Raw genomic sequence first — 23678 nt, 5'->3', positions numbered from 1 at the left:
GCTGTGATTATAGAGCAGAGCTTTCTGATTTCTGCTGTGCGCATTCATTAGCTTCTGCGTGTGCCCTTGAGCTAGACCTCCTGTGGAATGGGAGGGTTTTACCTCTAGATTTGAGCAAAGTCTACCTGGCCTAATGGGTTTGCTTATTTCTTCTGTGCTGCATATTTTTTAAACTAAATGCATATTTTGAAAAGACATGAGCAAAGGCCTATTTCATGGTATCTGTTAACAAGCTAGGGGTCTGGTATATTCTTCATTGCCTCCCTTCCTGCCCCTGAAGTTGAACCTCAGTTAAGAGGAAATGGCAAGATTTTTCAAGTACCATTGAAGAGTAAGATTCAGGTTGTATAGACTCTGTGCAGCTCTGTTTAGTGATTAGAAGGCAGGCTGCTACAAACAGGGCAGCAGAGAACTCTCAGTGTTAGAAGAATCAGAAGAATATGTGAAGGACCATATAGAGAAATCTCTTAGAAGTATTTGCATGTTATGATCCAAGTAAACAAATTGCCTTTTGGTGGGAAAGGTGTTTTGGCACATGAGGATTGGCAGGTAAAGGAAGGATGATGCCAGGCCTCTGTTCACAGCCTCCCCATGGGGCTGGCCCCTAGGGGCTTGGGTACAGAACTTCTTCCTAAAGTCCTTTACTGAGCTTGCTACCAAGAACTGGAATTGTCTGGTAACAATGTAGTACGGTGGCAGGTTTTTTTATTTTGATTTTTTTGTCAAAGATTACAAAAATAAGTTGGCTAGGTTTAAAGATTATTTCACTATACAGATTTTCTTTGTAAAGATATTAGAGTGGGATTGGTTTGGACAACTATATGTCACATCAAAATGCATGACATGGACACCTCTTTGCTTTATTAAAAACAGACCTAAAAGCCTTTAAAATTATGTTTTAAATCATATAGAAGTTAGGTAATGGGTTCTATTTTTTTCCTTTCAAAGTACTTTCTGAGTGGATTATAGAACACTGTGTTTAATTTTCCAGGAAACAAGCATGATCGCTATCGAGTTTTCCTAAAACTGGTTATTTCCCTGAACTTATTGGCATGGACTTTCCATAGGTTAGTCCACAACTTTAGCAAATGTTCCTCTTTGTTCAGCTTAGAGATGTCTCCCTCTGCCTTGCCCCACCAAACCCACCCTCACCAAAAAACAAACTTTCCTCCACATCTTGAAATGTGCTTCTCATCCAGATGTTAGATATAGTGTGTGTGTGCACAATAAGTGTATAATTAATTTCACTGTAGAGATTCTAGCAGTGGGTTTATTGTTGCACGAAATTATTGCTTTACCTTTGGGTTTTTTGGGCCCTGAGTAGTGTTCAGGATTTTGAAAGCATTTATGGGTAAATACTGAATGTGAGTCTGACTTTTGCACGGGTAACATCTGAGAATCTTAGGCATGCCTGAGAGGGCAGAGTGGGCCAAGTTTCCTGCTCAGAGGGTCAGGAGCACCTGGGCACGTAGCTTAGCCACTGATATCTGCCTGCCCTATTCACTGGCACCTCTGTTGGTGGCTTCGAAAATGCCTCAGAAAGCTGAGATAGCTGGCAGGTGGTGGCTTATGGCCCTGCTGCAACTTTCAGCTCAGCTTAATCATGTTTGAAAGTGAGAATTAGCCAAGAGGTGTGGAAGTGCTGAGGCTGCTCTGTTGCAGATTTTGGTGCTGAAGCTCTAGTGACTGGGAATCTGAAAACAGGCCTGTGAAATCTTACCATCTCCTGCATCTGTTTAGATATAATATAGGGCATTTTTGCAATCCTTTATTTGGAATGTCTTTTGTGGTCACATATTTCTAATCCTTTCAGCTGTTATAAATTTATAAACTGTTATGTTCTAAGGAGTCAGGGGAAGAAGGGAAATAGGCAACACGTTTGAGGCTCTAAAGCATCTTTATATTCTGTAGGGCTGCAGCATTATGTCAGATGTTCATGACTTCTGGCTCTGAAATGAGTTATGGATTATGAATATGGCTGCCTGCCCCTTCTACCTGTGCCTTGGTGGGTGCATTCACCATGAGGCATGTGAGGAGAAGGGTCCCAGGGCTCAGGCAGGAGCCTAGAAATGTTCTAAGCTGTGTTACTACAGGGAGGTAAGAAGGTTGGGAGAAGACAGTGTAGTCCTGTTGGCCCTCCGGGAGGTTTTGTACACCCTGCTTACGAAGGACCTAGAGAGAAGCTAGAGGCTGCCCTTGGATTACCGTACATTTGATCCATTTAAAAGCCCTGACAGGCCGGGCGCGGTGGCTCAAGCCTGTAATCCCAGCACTTTGGGAGGCCGAGGCGGGCGGATCACGAGGTCAGGAGATCGAGACCATCCTGGCTAACACGGTGAAACCCCGTCTCTACTAAAAAATACAAAAACTAGCCGGGCGAGGTGGCGGGCGCCTGTAGTCCCAGCTACTCGGGAGGCTGAGGCAGGAGAATGGCGTAAATCCGGGAGGCGGAGCTTGCAGCGAGCTGAGATCTGGCCACTGCACTCCAGCCCGGGCGACAGAGCAAGACTCCGCCTCAAAAAAAAAAAAAAAAAGCCCTGACAAGGAATTAGCCGAGGCTTTCTAATGGGAAAGATTTGTGTGGTAACTGGCAATGTGCATAGAGTGTTCACTTAAATGTGTATACACTGTGGATATGCACCAGAAGGATACAGAGGCATAGGTGTGTGCTGTTGTAAAGTCAAAGTTTCAGGTGTTTCTTGCTGGCTGGGAGGATGAGTAGGCAGGGCATGTGTTGGATTGCCCTTTGGAGGATGCAGTGAGAGGGGATATGCCAACACAGTCAGGCCTGGAGCCACCCAGGTGGCGGTTGAATGAAGGAGTGAGAGAGGATGATATGGACAGTGAGGAAGAGAAGGACTGAGATCTTAGTAGGGGGAAATAGGAAGGGTACAGGTAGGATAGATGGCACTGGTCGGCAGCCGGATGCTGGGTCAGAGCCTGTTGGGCAGCCAGAGGGTTTTCTGAAGACAAGTGGCCCAACTTGACTTCTGTCCCCTGCACCTTGGTCCCACTGAAGATGTCCCCAGTCCTAAGAAGCTTTTACCCAGGCACTATGACTCCCTCTAGGCTCTCATTTGCCCTCAAGTCACTGTATATTTTCTTGTCCTGGAAGACAATAATCTGACTAAGATCAATAGTACTTCATATTGGGCTTAACCTGTAAACCAAATTAAGTTAATTTTAGATTTTCCTCAATGTAATAACAGGAGGGGTTTTTAAAAGGCAAAAATGTGTACTATATACTTCTAAGATTTCTTGAGAATTAGCAAAATTATTTTGTGCTAGTTATTTTTGTAATCTATCTTGTATGAATGTTTGAATAGATCTTTTTTTTTTTTTTTTTTTTTGAGACAGAGTTTTGCTCTATCACCCACGCTGGAGTGTAGTGGCACGATCCTGGCTCACTGCAACCTCTGCCTCCCGGGTGTAAGCGATTCTCCTGCCTTAGCCTCCCAAGTAGCTGGGATTACAGAGACCCGCCTCCATGCCCAGCTAATTTTTTTGTGTTTTAGTAGAAATGGGGTTTCACCATGTTGGCCAGGCTGGTCTGGAACTCCTGACCTCAAACAATCCACCCGCCCCAGCCTCGTGATTACAGGCGTGAGCCACGGCACCTGGCTCTTTAATGCTTTATAACAAATACTTACGTGATATGAGTCTTACTGATTTGGTCAGAGGTAAACATTAACTTATTTTTAGAAATAAAAAAATACACCTATAAAATGCGGTATGATATATAATGTTTATATAAGTCTACACATATTCGAAGCTTAGGAATATGATTATGCTATTACTACTGAGCCAACTTTTAGTGTTCTGGGTGCTGTGGAATTGTACACATAGAATCTGCCCATTTAAATAATAAGTTTGGCATTCCAAACAGCGGAAAGCTCCCCAGAGCTGCAGAGAAGAATCTAGCAGCATGCCACCTGCTTGTGGTGTAAGTACTGAAGCTTTGCTGTGTGCCACATGATTGTCAAATTTCTTCATCAAACAATTTATGGTGAATTCTGTCTCTTTCCAAGAATAATGGAGAATTCTGGCAACTCCATCACCATAACTTTAAGAAAAAAAAAGCACTTGATTTTTACCACTTTTCAGTTGATATTGCCAGAAAAATAAACTGGGGCAAACAATACCAAAATGACATTTAAGTAAATTTTGTTGAAAACCTGAACTGAATTGCTTAGTGATTTATAAGTTATAGTCACTTAGGTATGAAATTTAAAGTCACCTTCGAAGATACTAAACTTTAGTTTAATATTACAGCAACAAGCTCAACCAAATTGGAAGATCTGAGTTATTTAGACGGGCAGAGAAATGCTCCTCTACGGACGTCAATTAGATTACCGTGGCACAATACGGCTGGAGGTAGGGCACAGGAAGTTAAAGGTATTTATCCTCACATCCACTGCGATAATGGTTATGCTGAACTCAATCAGTAACTTTGAAAGTCTGTGATAACTAGCATTGAAGCCAACTTTGTTTATAACATGATGGAAAGTGTGTGTGTTTGTGCTAAAAGCGTATCTGTGAGGTGGGCTAAGAGGTCATCCTCAACGGTTTGGGGCTTCTTCCTTAAAATATGTGATGAACTTGCTTCTGGAATTGAAAAAAAAATTCTGCAGTAAGTTATTTTGAAGTAAGGGATAGCTTAACACTCGTTAGGTGTTTATTATTTACAAAGTATAAGCTTTGTTTCAATTCTTGGACTAGGCTGGGCACGGTGGCTCATGCCTGTAATCCCAGCACTTTGAGAGGCCAAGGCGGGTGGATCACCTGAAGTCTGGAGTTCAAGACCAGCCTGGCCAACATGTTGAAACCTTGTCTCTATTAAAAATATAAAAATTAGCTGGGCATGGTGGCAGGTGCCTGTAATCACAGCTACTTGGGAGGCTGAGGTAGGAGAATCACTTGAACCCAAGAGGCGGAGGTTGCAGTGAGCTGAGATCATGCCATTGCACTCCAGCCTGGGCAACAAGAGTAAAACTGTCTCAAAAAATAAAAAATAAAAAATCCCTTGGACTGTATTGGCCATGTTCTCTGTCTGCCTGTAACACAGTTGTGTGAGGTACACAGCAGCCTCACTGTACGGGCAAAGTGTCATCACACCTGGATGAGAGCAGAACTCTATTTCTAGGGAAAACGTGTTTCTGTTTTATTCATACAGCAGGGAAGAAACACGTCTTAAATGCAGTTCCAGATAAACCCATGAGACATGATTTGGCCCCTTACATGGCTTTCTGTAATCCTCTTTGTCCCTGAGCCCTGAGAATAACTCAAAGCCATGACCAGACTAGAAAGTAATTTCAATAGGATACTCTGTAGTGTCCTGTTGGTCCAATAGGGTATGATAATTGAGGTATTACAGAAGTATTAATAGAACCAGATTGGAAATGCTTACAGACAGATCTTAGTGGGGGTAAAGCTAAGGATTTAATGTAACATATAAGCAATGATATTTGAGTTTCTTAGTTTATAAAATTATGACATTTTTCTAAAATAATGTTTCTTTTTTTCTTTTGAAGCACGATTTGCTCCTTACAAGCCACAAGACATTTTGTTGAAACCCTTGTTGTTTGAAGTACCAAGCATAACAACAGACTCTGTGTTTGTGGGAAGGGATTGGCTGTTTCACCAGATAGAAGAAAACCTGAGGAACACAGAACTGGCAGAAAACAGAGGCGCAGTGGTGGTTGGCAATGTGGGATTTGGGAAGACGGCAATCATTTCCAAGTTGGTGGCCCTGAGCTGCCATGGAAGCCGCATGAGGCAGATTGCTTCCAACAGCCCGGGTTCATCACCTAAAAGTACGTTTGTGTTTAATTACATGTGTAGTTTATTAACATAAGATAGATGGAGGAAATTGCTATTCACATAGACATAAAATACCAATTTTCCTCAAGTTGTTGCAGCTACTATATCAGGTTTGCAGTCGTGTGAGGTGAACTATTTGACTATGTCCCTCTGTCATGATGTGTATTCAGCTGTAAGCTGGGGCGAGGCCAGTCTTCCCTGATGTCCTCCTGAACTGTAACCTTCTTCCTTTAGATACAGGCAGAGATGGGCCAGTGAGGCCTGATCAAAAGCTCTGGAGAATTTGAGGCCCTGAGAGCAAGGAGTTGGGCTCCTGGCAGAACAAGCTCAGATGGAGTCTAATGTGGAGTTCTTTTGGCACATTAGAAGCTGTTTGGCACAGCCTTTGTCTTCTGTATTGGATTTTCCAAAATTATAAAGACATAGGACAGAGTAGCCAAATGTTTGACTATTTACTGTTTATTTCATATGCAATAAACTCACTCTAAACATGGTGAACAAGTGAATCGTGTGAGATTTTTAAGACCCAAAAGAATTTAATAGGTCAGGCACAGTGGCTCATATCTGTAATACCAACACTTTGGAAGGCCGAGGTGGGAGGATTGCTTGAGCCCAGGAGTTTGAGAGCAGCCTGGGCAACATAGGGAGACCTCTTCTCTACAAAAAATAAGCCAGTCATAGTGGTGTGCGCCTTTTGTCCCAGCTACTTAGGAGGCTGAGGTGGGAGGATCGCTTGAGCCCAGTAAATCGAGACTGTAGTGAGCTGGGATTGTGCCACTGCGCTCTAGCCTGGACGACACAGTGAGAGCCTGTCTCAAAAAAAAATTTAAAAATGCCAGGGACGGTGGCTCATGCCTGTAATCCCAGCACTTTGGGAGGCTGAGGCGGGCAGATCGCCTAAGGTCAGGAGATCAAGACCAGCTCGACCAACGTGGTAAAACCCCCTCTCTACTAAAAATACAAAAATTAGCTGGGTGTGGTGGTGGGCGCCTGTAATCCCAGCTATTCGGGAGGCTGAGGCAGGAGAATCACTTGAACCCGAGAGGTTGAGGTTGCATTGAGCCAAGATGATGCCACTGTACTCCACCTGGGTACCAGAGCAAGACTCCATCTAAAAAAAAAATTTAATAGAGGAAGCTGGAAACAGTAGATGGCTGTTCTCCAGGGAGGGGAACCTGTGCTGTCATGTGGACCTCTGAATTTTGGACCATGTTCACTCCTTTCTTATTAAGATATGCCCTGGGGCGAATCAAGAAATATAGTCAACACCCTACCCTGTTCCTACTATGATGTACAAAATGAAATGGGTCTTTCTCTGCAGCTTCTGACCCCACTCAGGATCTTCCTTTCACCCCGCTGCTTTCACCGAGTTCTTCCACAAGTGCTTCCAGCGCAGCTAAAACACCTCTTGGGTCTGTCAGTGCTGAAAACCAGAGACCAAGAGAGGATGCAGTGAAATATCTTGCTTCTAAGGTAAGCTCTCTTGTTTTATGGGAGCCTTCCAAATAGAGAGATTTGCTAGTTTGGTCTCTGAGAAGTAAATTGGAAAGGGGAGCTTAAAACGGAGACAACTGCTTAATGATAAAGTATAGCTTTTGATGAAATAGTGATTAAGTTATCCAAGTAAAAGTATGAATGACAGTATCTGTCTTAAGACATTGGCAGTGGATTTGATCCATGTTAAACAATGGGTTGAGAGTTCCTCAAGGCAGCAGAAGGTAGCATGTGCACTCGCCACAAATCCATGCTTACCTGCATGTGCTCTTCTTAATTTGGTATATGAGCAGGAAATTGGGAGCTTCTGACTTGACCCAGACCTCTTCCCCTGCACTCTGTTGCCTGAGGCCTTTGGTTTCCTCGGCTTTGTGACAGAGGTTTCTCTGAAGTTGTAATACAGCCTTCCCTGGCTGACTTTCCTTTCTTAAATTCGTGATCATCAAGGTCTTTCTGAAGTTTTTCTTCTGCTCAGCACCCATCACTGGCTCACCAGCCGCACTCCTGCATTAAAGCAGTTACTTCCCTTGTTTCTAGTGGGCTGCTTAAGTTTCCCTGGCCAGTGGTGGTGTGAGTCAGTGGAGCTGGAGAGCTGCTGGAGCCAGCAGCCGTGGGGACACATTGTGAGGAGACCCTGCGGGGAGGTTGGTGAGAGCAGCTGAATAGAATCCTGTTCTGCACCAGATCCCTGTCCCTTCTCCTTCCCGGATGATGGCTGCTCTTGGGACCATCAGCCCTGATGCTTCTGACCACTGGTTCAGAACGGTCCTCTGGTCATGGGTGGGTAATTTGAGATGAATGATGTAGTACAGGCTTCAAAGCCATCCCTGCTTATAGTGATTTTCAAACTCCATTGACTGTGACCCACGTAAGAGAGACATCTTACACTAGTGATCACTCACACATAATCGCCCACATAACTAAAGCATTTTAGAACTATATTTATTCTTATATTCTATAATACACTCTAGTATTCCTGAGTTTATTTTTTAAAAATTGTGGCTCTAAATTGATTTCATGCCTGTAATCCCAGCACTTCAGGAGGCTGAGGCGTACAGATCACTCCAGTGGTCAGGAGTTCGAGACCAGCCTGGCCAACATATTGAAACCTCGTCTCTACTAAAAATACAAAAATTAGCTGGGCATGGTGTCGGGCACCTGTAATCCCAGCTACTAGGGAAGCTGAGGCAGGAGAATCGCTTGAACCCAGGAGACGGAGGTTGCAGTGAGCCAAGATTGTGCAGCTGCACTCCAACCTGAGCAACAGAGCAAGACTTCATCTCAAAAAAATAAAAGTAAATAAATAAATAAATTGATTTCATGACCCACTGTTGGGTCATGGAAAAAAAAGCAAAACTGCTTTTGTGAAACGCCGTGCGAGACTGTGGTACTGGACATCTCATGATGGTTTGCACAAGCTTACAGGATCCTCATATGTATCCCTGCTAATTTCTGTCCAGGTGAGAGTTGGAGAACAGCCAGCTTTCCTCTGAGTGTCGATGATAAATTTAATCTAAACCAAAAGTCTCATGGCAGCTCCAAGTTGGCCAGAGAAAAGCTGTTGCACATTTACTTTTGCCACTTGCCTTTTAAAGAGTCTTGAAGACCTGGAATCTAATCCCACATCCTTGACTATCTGTGTCAGATTGGCAAGGCATCTAACCTCAGTGTCTGGTGCCCTCAGTGATGAACTGTGGCTAGTGGTTCTTGTCCTACTTCCTGCAGGGGCTTGCCACGTCCAGTGGGACAGCAGCAAGGCAGATACTTCCAAAAATCATGTATCTCTTGGCACGAGTGTTTTGCTCCTCTTTGCCTTCCTTACCTTGTACTTGTGTTTCTCCTATCATCCTCCTTTGGAAAAGTATTGGATTTTTCTTCTATCTACTGCATGCCTCCCATTCCCAACACTTCTGTGTCTGGCCGTTTCCTGGCGTCCCTCTCACAAGCAGCCTGTTGATGCTACAGGTCCCTTGGAACAGGGACGATTCCTTTTCCTCTCAGTACCCAGGCAGCTCCCTCTCTCCTCCAACTTGTCTCTCCACATGATGGGCAGAGATTTGGTGATTTCGGGTTTCATTCTTCAGACAGCATCCCTATTGAACTTCTCCACAGTGTCCCTTGATGCAGTGCGGGTGTGGGGAGGGGCCGATGTCTTGACCCTCCGGACCAGGAGAAGGAGCTGCTATGACTCAACAGCCCCAGTCTCACAGCCGCTGGGTTTATCATCTGCCTTTTGGGATCAGCAAAAGGGTTTCCTAAAGAGGTGCTGCTGCTCTTGAGAACAGAAGCCTAGTGAAGATGGCACTTTCTGATATTGAGAATATTAGGATGGCTTGGAGCTGCTCTAAGCGAGGGTAGATTTTACATTTTATGAATGCTGTTTGTTTATATTCAATACAAAGTAACGTGCTGATTTTTATGCTAATCAAGGTGGATTCTGTGGATGCAGTAAAAGGTTCGCAAACCACACAAGGGAAGGAAGGAATAAATGGAACAATTATGCTAACGAATGACCCAGTCTTGGGGAATAGATGCTATGTATCTTGTTATCAGTGAACAAGCAGAGTTGTGTTCCTGTTTGAGATCGCAGAAGGAGCTGTGTGAAGAGGGTGAGGTGACACTGACAGTTCTGCTTCCCTCTAGGTGGTGGCCTACCACTACTGCCAGGCTGACAACACGTACACTTGCCTAGTGCCCGAGTTTGTGCACAGCATCGCAGCTTTGCTCTGCCGGTCCCATCAGCTGGCCGCCTACAGAGACCTTCTGATAAAGGAGCCCCAACTACAGAGCATGCTGAGTCTCCGATCCTGTGTGCAGGACCCGGTGGCAGCTTTCAAGAGGGGAGTGCTGGAGCCACTCACAAACCTGAGAAATGGTACCTCATAGCAGCTACTTACAGCACCCTCTCAGTAGTGGTACAGCATACACAGGTGGTCCCCAGAAGGCAGGTGGTCAGCGGGGCCCTGGGGTAGAAGTGAGCTGCAACAGGGAGAGAATAGAAGCGTCAGTGCCCATCCGTTCCTCTTTCTCAGAACCAGCCCCATGAGGTCCCTCCTACACCACCCCTGTGGTATAGTGTTAAAAGAAGCACCCTGGTAAGAATGAATATGATGACTGAGCAGTTCCGAAGTAGTCTGTAACTGTGGGCTATTTAGATGACTTGCACCACAGAAGACTGTTGCGTATTTTGCACTCCTAAGTATCTGAGGGAATAAGTGGATTATTTGGAGGAATTTTCCAGAATATGTATTTGTCAGGGCCTCTGCTCAGTTGAATTGAAACCTTAAAGTGACTTCTAAAGGTTTCCATTTTAATTTTTTGTCCCCAACAAGGTATCAGTGACCTGATGGTCCCTTCAGTTTCCCATCTTCTCTCCCCTCACCTCCTCACCTTTTGAGCTTGTTTATCTTCCCACATGGCACCTCTGTTGGAAGGTGCTAGAGGGATAGAAAACAGATATGTCATCATTTCTTCTCTATTTCCTGGGCAGAAAATCAGCACTAATAAATAGAAAACCAGATTCAGGCTCGCGGAGAAGAGCCCTGTTGGAGAAGTCAGTAGTGTGGAGCTCTCACACTGTGTGGTTGTATGGCTTGGGCCGGGCACTTTGCCCTGGGTTGGGGGCAGCGAGGGGGTCAGTTTCCCTTCTCTGGAATCCACTAAGGAGCTCTCATGGGGGACCTAGTGACCTTTCCAGATTGGGCGTCTGTTATGTGTTCATCATCTTTGTGTAGCTCACCCCAGTGACAATGGTTTATGAAGAACTAACTGTATTATATACATGAGTGAGATTCTGCTAATGTGTGTCATGCAATATGTTTGTTTTGTGAGAACTAGTTTTCTTTTGGCTCTGTGCTCCAGTTTTCACTATAAATTTAATAGAAAATATGCTTCTGTGAAAACTGTTTCTTGTGCCATATGTAAACCTTTTTAGTTTCTAACACTAAACTGGGCACTAAAATACACTGGGTGTTGCTGTCTTAGAGACATGTATAATTTCTTAATTTGAAAAAATTATTTTATCCTGTAGAGCAGAAAATTCCTGAAGAAGAATACATTATTTTGATAGATGGCTTAAATGAAGCTGAGTTTCATAAACCTGATTATGGAGATACGCTTTCTTCATTTATTACCAAAATTATTTCTAAGTTTCCTGCCTGGTTGAAGTTGATTGTGACTGTAAGAGCAAATTTTCAGGTAACAAAAAATTCTCAAATCTTTCTCCAAGTCCCCATATTCCAATTTTACAGTGATAAATATTAATAACATAAAGCTGTTGTAAACCATTCAACTGCTTGAATTAGAAACTATGTTAAGAATTTGAAAAATTAGTCCAGAGAGCCCCATATGGGTGAAACTCTGACCTTTTTAGCTCAAGGCATATTTATCAAGATGTCAGGTAAGTTTCCTGTTGGCATAGAATTACACATTTTCAAATGGTGGCATCTAGCCCTGGTTACTGTCATGGAGTGTGTGGGGCCAAGAGGCCTGCCAGAGTTGAAACCTACTCCTGCTGGTAGTTATTTGCATGGGTTTGCTGTGGGGCTTTGTGTTTTTTTTGAAGGAAAAAATGAAGGTGAAAGTTTTTTTTTTTTTTTTTTTTTTTGGAGATAGAGTCTTGCTCTGTCGCCTAGGATGGAGTACAGTGGCATGATCTTGGTTCACTGCAGCATCTGCCTCCCGGGTTCAAGTGATTCTCCTGCCTCAGCCTCCCGAGTAGCTGGGATTACAGGCACCCACCACCACGCCCGGCTAATTTTTGTATTTTTAGCAGAGATGGATTTTCACCGTGTTGGCCAGGCTGGCCTCGGCCATGTCGGCCTCCCAAAGTGCTGGGATTACAGGCGCTAGCCACTGTGCCCAGCTGAAGGTGAAAGATTTTTAAGGCCTATTCTCAGAAGTCTATTTTTTCATAAAACTTAAACATGAGGTAACATTTGCAGCAAGGGGTAGGGTGATTTTTTTTCCCCTCCATCTTCCTTCTCACTTGAATCCTGAAATTGTATCTTAACCATTGACTCCTTCTATACCTATCCTTTTTCAGTAAAGACTTTTAGACATTAGGTTTTGATTTTTACCCTTTTATGATATTTATTTTAAAACAGCATTTGGAATTTTTTCATTATAAAAACTGAAATTAGACCTCAGTTGAACTTGATGAGTGTTTTTTGGACATTCAGTTTGTATATTTTTCAGTCTTTTTTTACACAGTAAGCACAATTTCGCAATCAGTAGAGCATGGGAACCAGGAACCTTACATTCTTCTTCTCAGCTGTGTAAGTTTTCAGAGCTTCAGATAGCATCCATGTAAAATGGGAGTGATTGTATTCTGCCCTCTTTATCTACATTGTTATATTAAATGAGCACATGCATTTAAATACTTCAGAAACAACAGTGGGAAGTCTTTTTAAAAAGGCAAAACTCTTTGCTGTTAGTTGTCAGATGTGCTTAATCTTTGGAATGGGGAAGAGATGGGAAGGGCACATGGGGCTTCTGGGAGCTGAGTATGTTTTGTTTCTGGGTGCTGGTTACACAGGTATACTTAGCGAAAATTAGTGACACTGCAGTTGTGATTTGTGCACAAATCATATGTTCATATGTTAGACTTCAATTTAAAAGTTTGCTTTAAAAAAGCAATTAATAAAGTAACATGCTGTACCAAAGTAGGCAGCTTTGTTAAGATGTGCTGTCGTTGAGAGACAGCCCAGGGACCGTCTCAGATTTCCTGGTTGGGTTACACAGCCCCAGTGTTTGATGCATAAAGAAGGATGCCTTTTATCTTGGCGTCTGGCCATGTTCTTAGATGGACAGTGTTGGTTGGTGTTTGTCCTTGTTATATAAGCAGTTGCACAGTGTAAGGATTATGGGTATCAGGTCACCTGCAGGGCCTCATTGCCGCTGTCTACACAGGGCTCTTACTCTGCTCGCTAGGCTCAGGGTCCTCGGATAAGGGCCTTGGGAGAGCATTTACTGATTCCGTCTCCCATTAGGATTTCTTTCACATAGGCTTTTTATCTTCACCTTATCCTATTACACGTTTTAATACAAAACAATGAGTCCCTGTAATCCATGAAAACCCTCCTTGAAAGAAAACTAGTGAACCTGGTTTAAAATGCTGCTAAAATAAAAAAGGAATCTCTGTAGAGTGACACTGTGGGTTTTTGGTTTTTTCCCCCAGGAAATAATAAGTGCACTGCCGTTTGTCAAGCTTTCCTTAGATGACTTCCCAGACAATAAAGACATCCACAGCGACCTGCACGCCTATGTCCAGCACAGGGTGCACAGCAGCCAGGACATCCTCAGCAACATCTCCCTGAACGGCAAGGCCGATGCCACGCTCATTGGAAAAGTGAGCAGCCACCTGGTGCTGCGGAGCCTGGGCTCTTACCTGTACCTCAAGCTCACCCTGGACCTCTTCCAGAGGGGCCACTTGGTCATTAAGAGCGCCAGCTACAAGGTGGTGCCCGTGTCTCTCTCTGAGCTCTATTTGTTGCAGTGCAACATGAAGTTCATGACCCAGTCCGCCTTTGAGAGGGCACTTCCGATTCTCAACGTGGCCCTCGCATCCCTCCACCCCATGACAGACGAGCAGATCTTTCAGGCTATTAATGCCGGCCACATCCAGGGGGAGCAGGGATGGGAAGACTTTCAGCAGAGGATGGACGCCCTCTCCTGCTTCCTCATTAAGAGGCGAGACAAAACCCGCATGTTCTGCCACCCATCCTTCAGGGAGTGGCTTGTTTGGAGAGCAGACGGGGAAAACACGGCCTTCCTGTGTGAGCCCAGGTACGACAGGCGCTTTCTGTCAGCTCTTTGCAGGGAATCTCGTGTGCTGTTGGGAAAAGGATTTAAATGTGATGCACGTGTCTCAATGGAAAGGCAATCCAGAACAACTAATTCAGTGTTACTGCTTTGTTTTCTTATTTTTCCTCCGTTTTGGCAGAAGGATGGGCAATGGGGAATTCTCTATACAGAAGCTGCCTTGTAATTGCTAGGACTCCCTTATGGATGGTACATGTGGATAAAAGGGAAACTGGGTGGTGCCTATGTGGTCCTTCCTTGCTGTCCATTCTCTCATAGAGCCCCGTCCCTTCCCCCACCCAGCTTCTGCAGGGTCATGCATGGGAACGTGTGAGATCAGCCCCCGGGAACAGGGGGCTTCTCTAAAGGGTGTTCCCTGTGTGTCTGCTAACTGTCATGGGTCCTCAGCACATCCGCTCCCCGGCCACTCTTTGAACATGGAGTGACTTGTCCCAGGGATCAGGTGTATCTGTGAGCCCAGAGGAAGCACCATGATCCAGTCTAGCCTCCTTGCTCCACACCCCTCACCCTTCGTCGGTGAGCTCTGTGTGGCTGACTGGACCAGGCTGGGTTGCAGTTCTCCTTGCTGCCTGGGCCGCTGTTATCACAGTGGGATGGGGAGGGAAGCCTGTCTGCTGTATGGCCTGGTAATAGCATGAGAGGTCAGAAAGTGTGAGGGTGCAGATGCTTTCAGATATATGTATGGCAAGCCCCCAACCTCCACTTGGCCCTGGCTGTGGCCTGTGTCTCTGCTGTCTTGACTGTCTTCTGCTCTCTGTGAGCCAGAATTGCCCCCTGCTCTAGTAGCAGAGCTGGCAAGCTGCTCAGCTGACCCCTTAGGCATTTGACCAGATGCTGGGATCCAGAATGAAGAGGCGAACAAGCATTGGTAAGCCCTGCGAGCCTCACAGCCACTTTCCTCCCTGTGAATGTTGACTGAACATCCACCTGATAGGCCTGGCTGCTGTTCATGTTGGGGCTCTTATTATTTTCTTCAGTAACACTGGCTGAAGGTTTGTTATCTTTTGAACCTGGTTTGGGGCAATAAACTAACAGGGTTAGCTAATGGGTTGGCTAAATAAGGAAACATTTAGCCAGACCGTAATAGCTAGGTGACATGTGCGCTATGACATTTCTAGCCAAGTCAGATTACTTTCTAGGGAAAGTCCAGTCATTTTCTAGGAAGACTGGCTATAGTTGAGTTTGTAGAGACTTAAAAACAAATTGAAAGACTCCATCAGGACTGTAGGTTGTTACTGGGTTGGAGGCTAAAGTGGCTGGACTGTAGTCTTCATTAAGCTTCACTTCATTTTGGGTATTGGTGGGCCTTGACGTTACGTAGCCTAGGCCAGAGCTAGGGTGTTTGCCTATAGGCTCCTGAATGCCACTGTGTTCTTAAAAGCAGGTGTGGGGACATCCCCTGAGGCAGGACCTGGACTAGGTGGAGGCATGAGAGGCACCAAGGGTCCAGAATTTAAGGAAGCACCCACTCCTGGGGTGGTGCGAGTTGTTGGCATTTTCCCAAGACCCCTGTAGTATCTGAGTTTCATTCAAATGAGAGGATATAGAACAATGTTGGAAGGAAGCTACTGGATTCAGTTCAGCAACAGTTTTTGTTATATGCAGTTATGTGCAAAGTACTGTGGCAGACACAGAAATTCCTGGAACGAGGACCCTGCTCTCAGGGCTTCCCACACAGGGCAGGGGAGGCAGGAAGTGACATGCAAGAGGGAGGCACACTTCTTGTGGACCTCACAAGAGGGAGAAGCTTCCAGTGGCAGTAGAGGGGCCTGGGGAGGTGATTTTAAAAATAGTGATGGTGGGTTGGGCCTCAAAAAATGGTAGCATTTCTTCCCCCACTCCCAATTGTTGTATTTTTGCCGTAATTATAAAGGGAGAAAATTTCAACCCTCAGACAAGGACAGTTCACTTTTTATTTCTGCCGCATTTTAAATAATGTACTGACCATGTTTTTCTCTTGGAATTGTTGTCTGGGTTTTTACTCATCACAGGCATTTTACCAAGCTGTTAGAAGCCTTAGAAAAGCGTCATTTTCATTTTCCATGGTTGTGCAAACCTCCTAGGAGGCAAATTATCATGTACTTCACTATACCCTTGTTGGATTTTTAAGTTGTTTCTAAATTACTTACAAACAGAACAACCTGTCATGTCTTGGTGCCTTACAGATCTGGATTCAAATCCTCCATTGATTGTGTATTTTTCTGTGCATGAAATGTATTTTAATTCTCCATGCCTGCCTTCCTTAGCTATAAAAAATGAGTGTCTTCTCACTGAGTGTTGGTAGCTATTAAATAAGATCTTAAGGCAATGTACTACTTCCTGTCTCTCCTTTCTTCCCTCTTATTTTTGATTATGCCCTAGGTTAGCATTCCAGAAATAGAATTAAGAAGTTAAAGAATAGTTTGAGTCTGGCCAGGTGTGGTGGCTTACGTGTGTAATCCTAGCACTTTGGGAGGCAGAGATGGGTGGATCACCTGAGATCAGGAGTTCGAGACCAGCCTGGCCAACATGGTGAACCCCGTCTCTTAAAAAAAAAAAAAAAAAAAAAAGCCGGGTGTGGTGGCAGGCACCTGTAATCCCAATTGCTTGGGAGACTGAGGCAGGAGAATCGCTTGAACCCAGCAGGCGAAGGTTGCAGTGAGCCAAGGATCACACCATTGTACCCCAGCCTGGGCAACAAGAACGAAACTCTCTCAAAAAAAAAAAAAAAAAGATAGTTTGAGTTTTCATTCATATCCACCTAGACTTAAACATATTTACATTTTGCAATATTTGCTACATCTGTTTCCTTTTTTTGTTGATGTTAAATTGTAAGCATGATATTTTACTTTAAATAACTGAATATTCATCTTAGAGATATTTTCATACTTAACCATGCTATAACTACACCTAAAATATTAATGCAATTTTTTTTTTTTTTTTTTTTTTTGGAGACAGAGTCTTGCTCTGTTGCCCAGGCTGGAGTGCAGTGGCCGGATCTCAGCTCACTGCAAGCTCCTCCTCCCGGGTTTATGCCATTCTCCGCCTCAGCCTCCCGCATAGCTGGGACTACAGGCGCCCACTACCTCGCCCGGCTAGTTTTTTTTGTATTTTTTAGTAGAGATGGGGTTTCACCGCATTAGCCAGGATGGTCTCGATCTCCTGACCTCGTGATCTGCCCGTCTCGGCCTCCCAAAGTGCTGGGATTACAGGCTTGAGCCACCGCACCCGGCCAGCAAATTCTTATTAATCTTAAGCATTTAGCCATCCTCAATTTTCTATTTTTCAGTATGTTCACATCAGAATCCAGAAAGTCCATAAAATACATTCGATTGCCTCTTTTAATCTATAGTTTCTCTTCTCATCTTTTTTCCTTTTTCCTCACAATTTATTTGTTTAAAAAGAGCAGCTGGGTAATTCGTCCTATATAGTTTCCTATAGTCTGAATTTTGTGTCCTCATGTTGTTTTTTCATGTGTTCCTCTCACCCCTATTTCCTATAAATTGGTAGTGAAGTTTAGAGCTTGTTCAGAGTCTATATTTTTAAACAAAGACACTTAGTACGTGGTGGTGAGTACCTCTCTCAGGAGGCGCATGACATCATCATGTCTCTGTAGGCACTCGAAGCCACTGATGACCGTTTCTAAGATCCGTCAGCTTTGTTTTGGTTGCACAGGCAGTCTCATCTAGAACAGTCCCCTATTAGCTCCGTTCTCTGTTAACTCGAGAAGTGAATAGGTTGTTAGTTGGTAGGTAGAACAAGGCTGTTGAAGACAGGAGGAGCTATTGAAGACCTTGCATTAGAATGAGGAGGCCACATTCTGCAACAGCAAATCTAGGTTGACTTGACCTTTTCTCATGGAACAGAGGAGAGGAAAGAGCTAACAGAAGGAGTGTGCAGGGCACAGAGTGTGTGGGGCCTACTGTACCAGTCAAGAGTGGGATCTTGCGGGGGACTGGGGATAGAGATGGGCCTTGCTGACATGAGGTAGCTGTTTGTGGCTTGACCTCGTAGGCAGAGTAGAGGAAGAGGAGTCAGAAACTAGGTGTGGCTTTGCTCTGGAGAAGGGTAAGAAGGGCAGGCGGTATGCAGCAGGTTTTGCAGGGACAGGGCTGGTTTTAGTTTTCAGCAGTTGAGATTGCAAGATAGCCGTCTGTCCCAGGCAGACAGGTTCCAGGGACAGGGTGGGTCGGCAGTTTGGAGGAGAAACTGACGGTTGAAGATCTAGCATGACTGATGGAGAAGTGTCTGGCGTGACTCGGTGAGGAAGCTCATGTCATGAGAGAAAAGATAGCACTGGGCTTCCAGGGCGTGGAGGAGGGTTTCAGGGAGGGACCTTACGGATGTAAGTGTTGCCAAGAGGTGAAGGGAAATGAGGGTTAAGAGGAAGCCATTGGATTTTCAGTGAGGGAGGAGGGTCCTGGATCCTTAGGAGACTGTGACAGTTGGGTTGAAAGGAGAGAAAGGAGGGAGCCAGCATCTTGGGATAGGAGGTGGAAGGGGTTAGGGGACGGGTGGTTTTGTTTGTTTGTTTTTTAATAACACAGGAAATTGGGACATTGTCGGAAACATCACGGAAAGATAGTATAGAGAAAGATCCATAAAGAAGGAGAAATTGGGAATGCGAGGAGGAGGGAATGGGACCTGGGCGATGGGGCAGGTTGCCTCTTCTTTGTTCCTGTGGAATCTGTTCACAGCACCCAGTTAGCTAACTTACGTTTCGTTTGCGTGTCCCCTCCCATCACTTAGAGCTTCTCAAGGGAAGCACTTGCATTGTTCCCCATAAAATCCCCGCCATCAGACGTGGTGCCAGTGATAAGGTGTAGCTGTGAATGAATGAAAGAGGACTCAAGCTCTACTGGTTAAGAGCACAGGCTCTCCTGTCTGACCAACTTTAATTCAAATCTCTGCTCTGTCATCTAGCCATGTGGTCTTGGACAAGTTGCTTTACCTGTTCAGGCCTCTGTTTCTTCATGTAAGCATATGGGGGTCATAGGATTGTGCAGGTAAATGTATCAAGATAATTCAGTTAGGTTTCTGCATCTGGCATAGAGGAAGAGCTTGATACCTGGAAGCTTTGGAAATGGACAGAATCATGAATGCAGATGATTTTAGAAGGGGATTGCTTGGTTTCAAGAACAAGAGGGCAGAGAGGAATGATGAGCAGGGTTGCAGGAGCATAGGTGGGGAGCAGTGGCATGGGGAATTGTCTCCTCAGGGAGGTGGGATGCCCTGTGCTCAGCTGAGAGCACTGGAAACCTTAGGCCCGGCCCCCAAGGGGTGTGTCGTCATCACCCTATAAGGTGATACTTAGTGTGTCTTTGTGATGGACACAGTTGGCCTGGCCACAGAGCTCAGCCAGCTGGGAGACTTAGGAGGACTTAGCCTGTGGTTGGGAGAGTGGCCCGCAACTGACATGATCTGGGCCGCATTGAATCCTGGGATCAGTCCATGGGTAGGACCTGGGGAGACCTTGGGGGCCTGGAACACTAGAGAGATACCAACAGCGGTTTCCATGGGAACAAGAGAGGAGGGGAATCCCAGGCTCAAGATCTGGGACGTGGAAGGTGTCCAGGGGATGACAGGGCATGTGCTTATGGGAAAACTTCAGGCCATTACAAGACATTGAACGGGACTCAGTGGGCAGTGTAGTCTTAAACGTCATGCCCTCCCCTGTAGTATAAAAACTGATTCCTTGGCCTCCACGTGCCTTGATTTCCTCATCTCTAACATGGTTTATAACCTATTTGAGAAGCAGGCATGTATCTGGATAGACAAATGCACTTTAAATAATGTGTGCCTTTAATCATCTAGATTAGCAACTACTAGGAGGATGCATTTTAAAACATATGTAATGTTTATCTTTTCTTCCCTCTACAACTACCTGCCTTTCCCCAACCAAACTGCTCAAAGTTGACAAGATGATAGAAATGAAAGTAATTTACATTGCATAGAAGTCACTGCTATTGGAATAAGCAACTCTGTGTGTCATTTAGAAATTAATTGACTCAGACAAGGGCATGGGGTCCACAGGAAGACAGTGAATCTTATGGACATAGAGGGCAAATGGGCAGGATGGCCCTTTCACAAAAGGGAAATGGGCAGGATGGTACCTTCACAAAAGGGAAATGGGCGCTATTGGTTGGATGTCAACCATGTGCCAGCCACTGCAAACCCACTTAGAGGCCTTAGCCTTCTTCTCACCACAAGGACTTGTGTGCCATCCAAGCCTAGAATTCTCTGCTTTCCTGATCATGAGCTGTCACCTAGCATGGCCTGGCTTTTCTCTCCTTCCCACTGTGAGGCCTTGTCCTTTGTCTACCCCCAGTGGTGGTGATCCTGAGGGGACCTGAAGGCCAGGCCCAGGGATGTTTCTGTGCTCTGTGTCTATTCATGCATGCATCCCAGAAACACATTTGAGTGTTCACCAAGTGCTGGGCACTTTGCTAGCTAGGCATTATGACTCAGATGAGACCCTTAGCCTCCCAGAGTTTACATCTTTGTGACGGACATAAATCAATGACTAAGGCAATGGGTGGTGAAGTGAGAGTGGGTCTAGCAGTGCGGTGGAATGGGCTCTTCTGCTATGAGCCTTTGTATTTCTTCCCCTAGGAATGGGCATGCACTCCTGGCATTCATGTTCTCGCGTCAGGAGGGCAAGTTGAACCGCCAGCAGACCATGGAGCTCGGCCACCACATCCTGAAGGCACACATTTTCAAGGTGAGATGCACACCAGCTTGGGGAAGCATTTCTTTGTTGTCATTTTGAGGTTTTGCTTTGGAGATTTTAGAGAGCTCTGTCAGCCATCCAAGAAACACTCCACGCACCTCAGCCCAAATGCAACCTCCTCCTGCCTCCCCTCTCCAAAAGTAACCGCTATTCTGACTCAGCCTGGGCATTTCCTTACATCTTGATACAGTTGATTGCTCAAGTGTATATCTGAGTGCTGGGGTTAAGTTTTAGTTCTTCCCACCTTTAAATCTCTGATAAGTTTCTTTTTATCTAAAGGCTCCACTTTTTTCATTACTTTTTGTTTCCTTATTACTGATTTGTCCGAGAACCTGAGTTCCTTGACCTGTGTGATTTTGTACCACCTGGACTTTCTAACTGTGTGCTTGTTTTTCATGATGCAGTTTAACATGTTCCTCTTCCCCTGGGTTTTCACAGGCTTAATCACATTGATCATTTTTTAGGATGTCAAGGTTCCAGTTGTAAGTTTCTTATATCAGGAGGCATAGCATTTGTGTTTGCTTCTCGTTTTGTGGTGCCATCAGTCATTTCTGGTCACTTCCTGGACTTATTCATTCGTGGTTACACCTGGTGATTTTTTTATTTTTTTATTTTTATTTTTTTGAAATGAAGTTTCGCTCTGTTTGCCCAGGCTGGAGAGCAATGGTGCGATCATAGCTCACTGGGCTCAAGCAATCCTCTCACCTCAGCCTCCCAAGTAACTGGAACTACAGTTACGCATCACCTTGCAGGGCTCAGATGGTGATATTCTAATTCTGTCATTTATTCTTCCTCTAATTTACTTCCAACATGGCAAAACCTTATCTCTACTAAAAATACAAAAATTAGCTGGGAGTGGTGACATGTATCTGTAATCCCAGGTACTTGAGAGGCTGAGGTATGAGAATCACTTGAGCCTGAGAGGTGGAGGTTGAAGTGAGCTGAGATTGCACCACTGCACTTCCAGCCTGGGCGACACAGCAAGACTCTGACTCAAAAAAAGAGAAACTCTCATCTGCCATCTTTCTCCCCAGGCACACAGTTAACCTAGTGAAGACAGGCTGGTTCCTTGACCCTTGGTTTCAGGTAGTGAAAGCTCGCGTGTCCAGGCATTCTTTGGGTGAGACCCTGTGCCTTCTGTGGGTATCTGCACCCTCTGCGGCAGACCCACTTTCAGAGTGACCCTGCAGGTGGGAACAAGATGCTCAGGCAGGTCTGTCTCTGATTGTTTCCAGGGCCTCAGTAAGAAGACGGGAATTTCTTCAAGCCATCTCCAAGCCCTGTGGATCGGCTATAGCACCGAGGGGCTGTCCGCCGCCCTGGCCTCTCTCAGGAATCTTTATACTCCCAACGTGAAGGTGAGCAACCATCTGCACAGAGAGCTGGAGACCCAGGCCTGGCCGGCTGCTGGCTGTTCCTCCAACAGCCCTGCTTCCCTCTGCCCTGGGTGGTGGTGAGAGGATGCAGAGGAGCATCCAATGATATGCTTCCCTGATCACACAGGCTTGGGCACTCTGTTACTCATTCTCCCAGAAGTTTAGCTTTTCTTTGGCAGAAAGATGTGGGTGGTCAGGGCTGCTCTGGGCACATGTGGTGACTGTTTCGCAGCAGATGTGATAAGGAAGCAATTTACAAAAGAAATCAAAGATCAGAGAGATTTCTAGGGAAAACGGGTTTTTTAAGTGTCCTAGGTTACTAATCTGGACCATCTCTTTAGAGTTCATGGGAAATTAAGCCTTGATGCGTGACGCATAGAGATAAGTACACAGAAAAACAATCATCAAGGTTTCATGTACACGTATTTCTGCCTGTGGAAAGGATGTCAGCATGGCCTTCTGTGGAGCCAAGAGCTTCTTCACTTCTTGGTCAGTGGCTGTCATGTCATGATGTTCCGCTCAGCTTTTTAAGGTAGATTTTTCTTCCTGATTTCATGTAGCCTGGGAATCTGAAGCACACAGAGGCCAAGTGGCCTATTAAGGCCACAAAGACAGTTAGTGTCCAGACCTTTCAGCTGCAGGCCCTGATGTGCCCGGCTGCCTGTGGAAGCTCTGGGGCAGTTTAGTGAGCCAGGTCTTCCTCCTGAATCACTCACATTGTTTTATCTTTCATTTCAGCTAAGAGTATATCTTTTTGCTTCTCCATAACTAATGAAATTCTATAATCATAAGGAAGAAAGACAAGAATAAAAATGGCAATATCTGTTTTCATACTTTAATGAATTTCTGGGCATAGAATTTATATTAATACAGATAAGTAAATGGGAAACATCTGTTGAGTACAAGTTTTTAAGACAGTAAATTTAAAGGTACAGCATAATAGTGTAATGAGCATGGCCCTCCTGGGATTATAAACTTTCCTCATGTATGTATGATTTTAAGAGTTAATCATTTTTACTTCATTTTGTAAAACTCTAGTGTCACATCTACACCATCCCCCAAATTATTTCTATAATGTGGTTATAGAATCTTAAGTCTTTTCATTATCCTTCCGTTTCTTGTATCTTTCAAGGTGGGGGGAAAGGTTTTCACAGGATCCTGAACAAATTACAGTAATTTTAAATTATGCATGCAATTAAGGAACTTTTTTTAGAGTGTCTTAAATGTTGTCGTACAAGAATGAATGTCATTTTGAACAATAATTGCAGTTTGCCACGTTGGTAGATTAAAGTGACTTGCTCTGGGATGATTACTTGGTAGATGGATTTTAGTTGCAGTGGCATGCCAGCAGTCTCTAACCATGTCATCTCCTGTGGCCAGGCCAGGATGAGCCAGCCTGGGCCCCGCTGGCCCACTGGGGTCCCATCCAGCTAGTGGTTTTGTTGCACCATCTCATA

General features: G+C 44.9%; 1 protein-coding gene across 16 annotated transcripts in view; it reads left to right on the top strand.

Annotated features, from left to right (window-relative positions):
• TANC1 (tetratricopeptide repeat, ankyrin repeat and coiled-coil containing 1) overlaps nt 1-23678 on the top strand; it is a 273836-nt gene that overhangs the window by 204783 nt on the left and 45375 nt on the right. For 11 of the 16 annotated variants that reach the window (XM_033231382.1, XM_033231396.1, XM_033231384.1 and 8 more), the window contains 8 exons: nt 4273-4395; nt 5532-5813; nt 7142-7293; nt 9958-10189; nt 11345-11511; nt 13493-14100; nt 20728-20836; nt 22081-22203. In XM_033231382.1, the coding sequence (XP_033087273.1) occupies nt 4273-4395; nt 5532-5813; nt 7142-7293; nt 9958-10189; nt 11345-11511; nt 13493-14100; nt 20728-20836; nt 22081-22203 (1796 nt within the window). The remainder of the gene's footprint in view (nt 1-4272; nt 4396-5531; nt 5814-7141; nt 7294-9957; nt 10190-11344; nt 11512-13492; nt 14101-20727; nt 20837-22080; nt 22204-23678) is intronic. The other 5 variants (XM_033231392.1, XM_033231391.1, XM_033231390.1 and 2 more) reach the window with 1 other exon arrangement.

The sequence above is a fragment of the Trachypithecus francoisi genome, unplaced genomic scaffold (genome assembly GCF_009764315.1).
Source record: "Trachypithecus francoisi isolate TF-2019V2 unplaced genomic scaffold, Tfra_2.0 Lachesis_group13, whole genome shotgun sequence".
Classification (NCBI taxonomy): Eukaryota; Metazoa; Chordata; class Mammalia; order Primates; family Cercopithecidae; genus Trachypithecus; species Trachypithecus francoisi.
The sequence above is the reverse complement of the archived record's forward strand: the minus strand, read 5'-3'. Positions and strand labels throughout refer to the sequence as shown.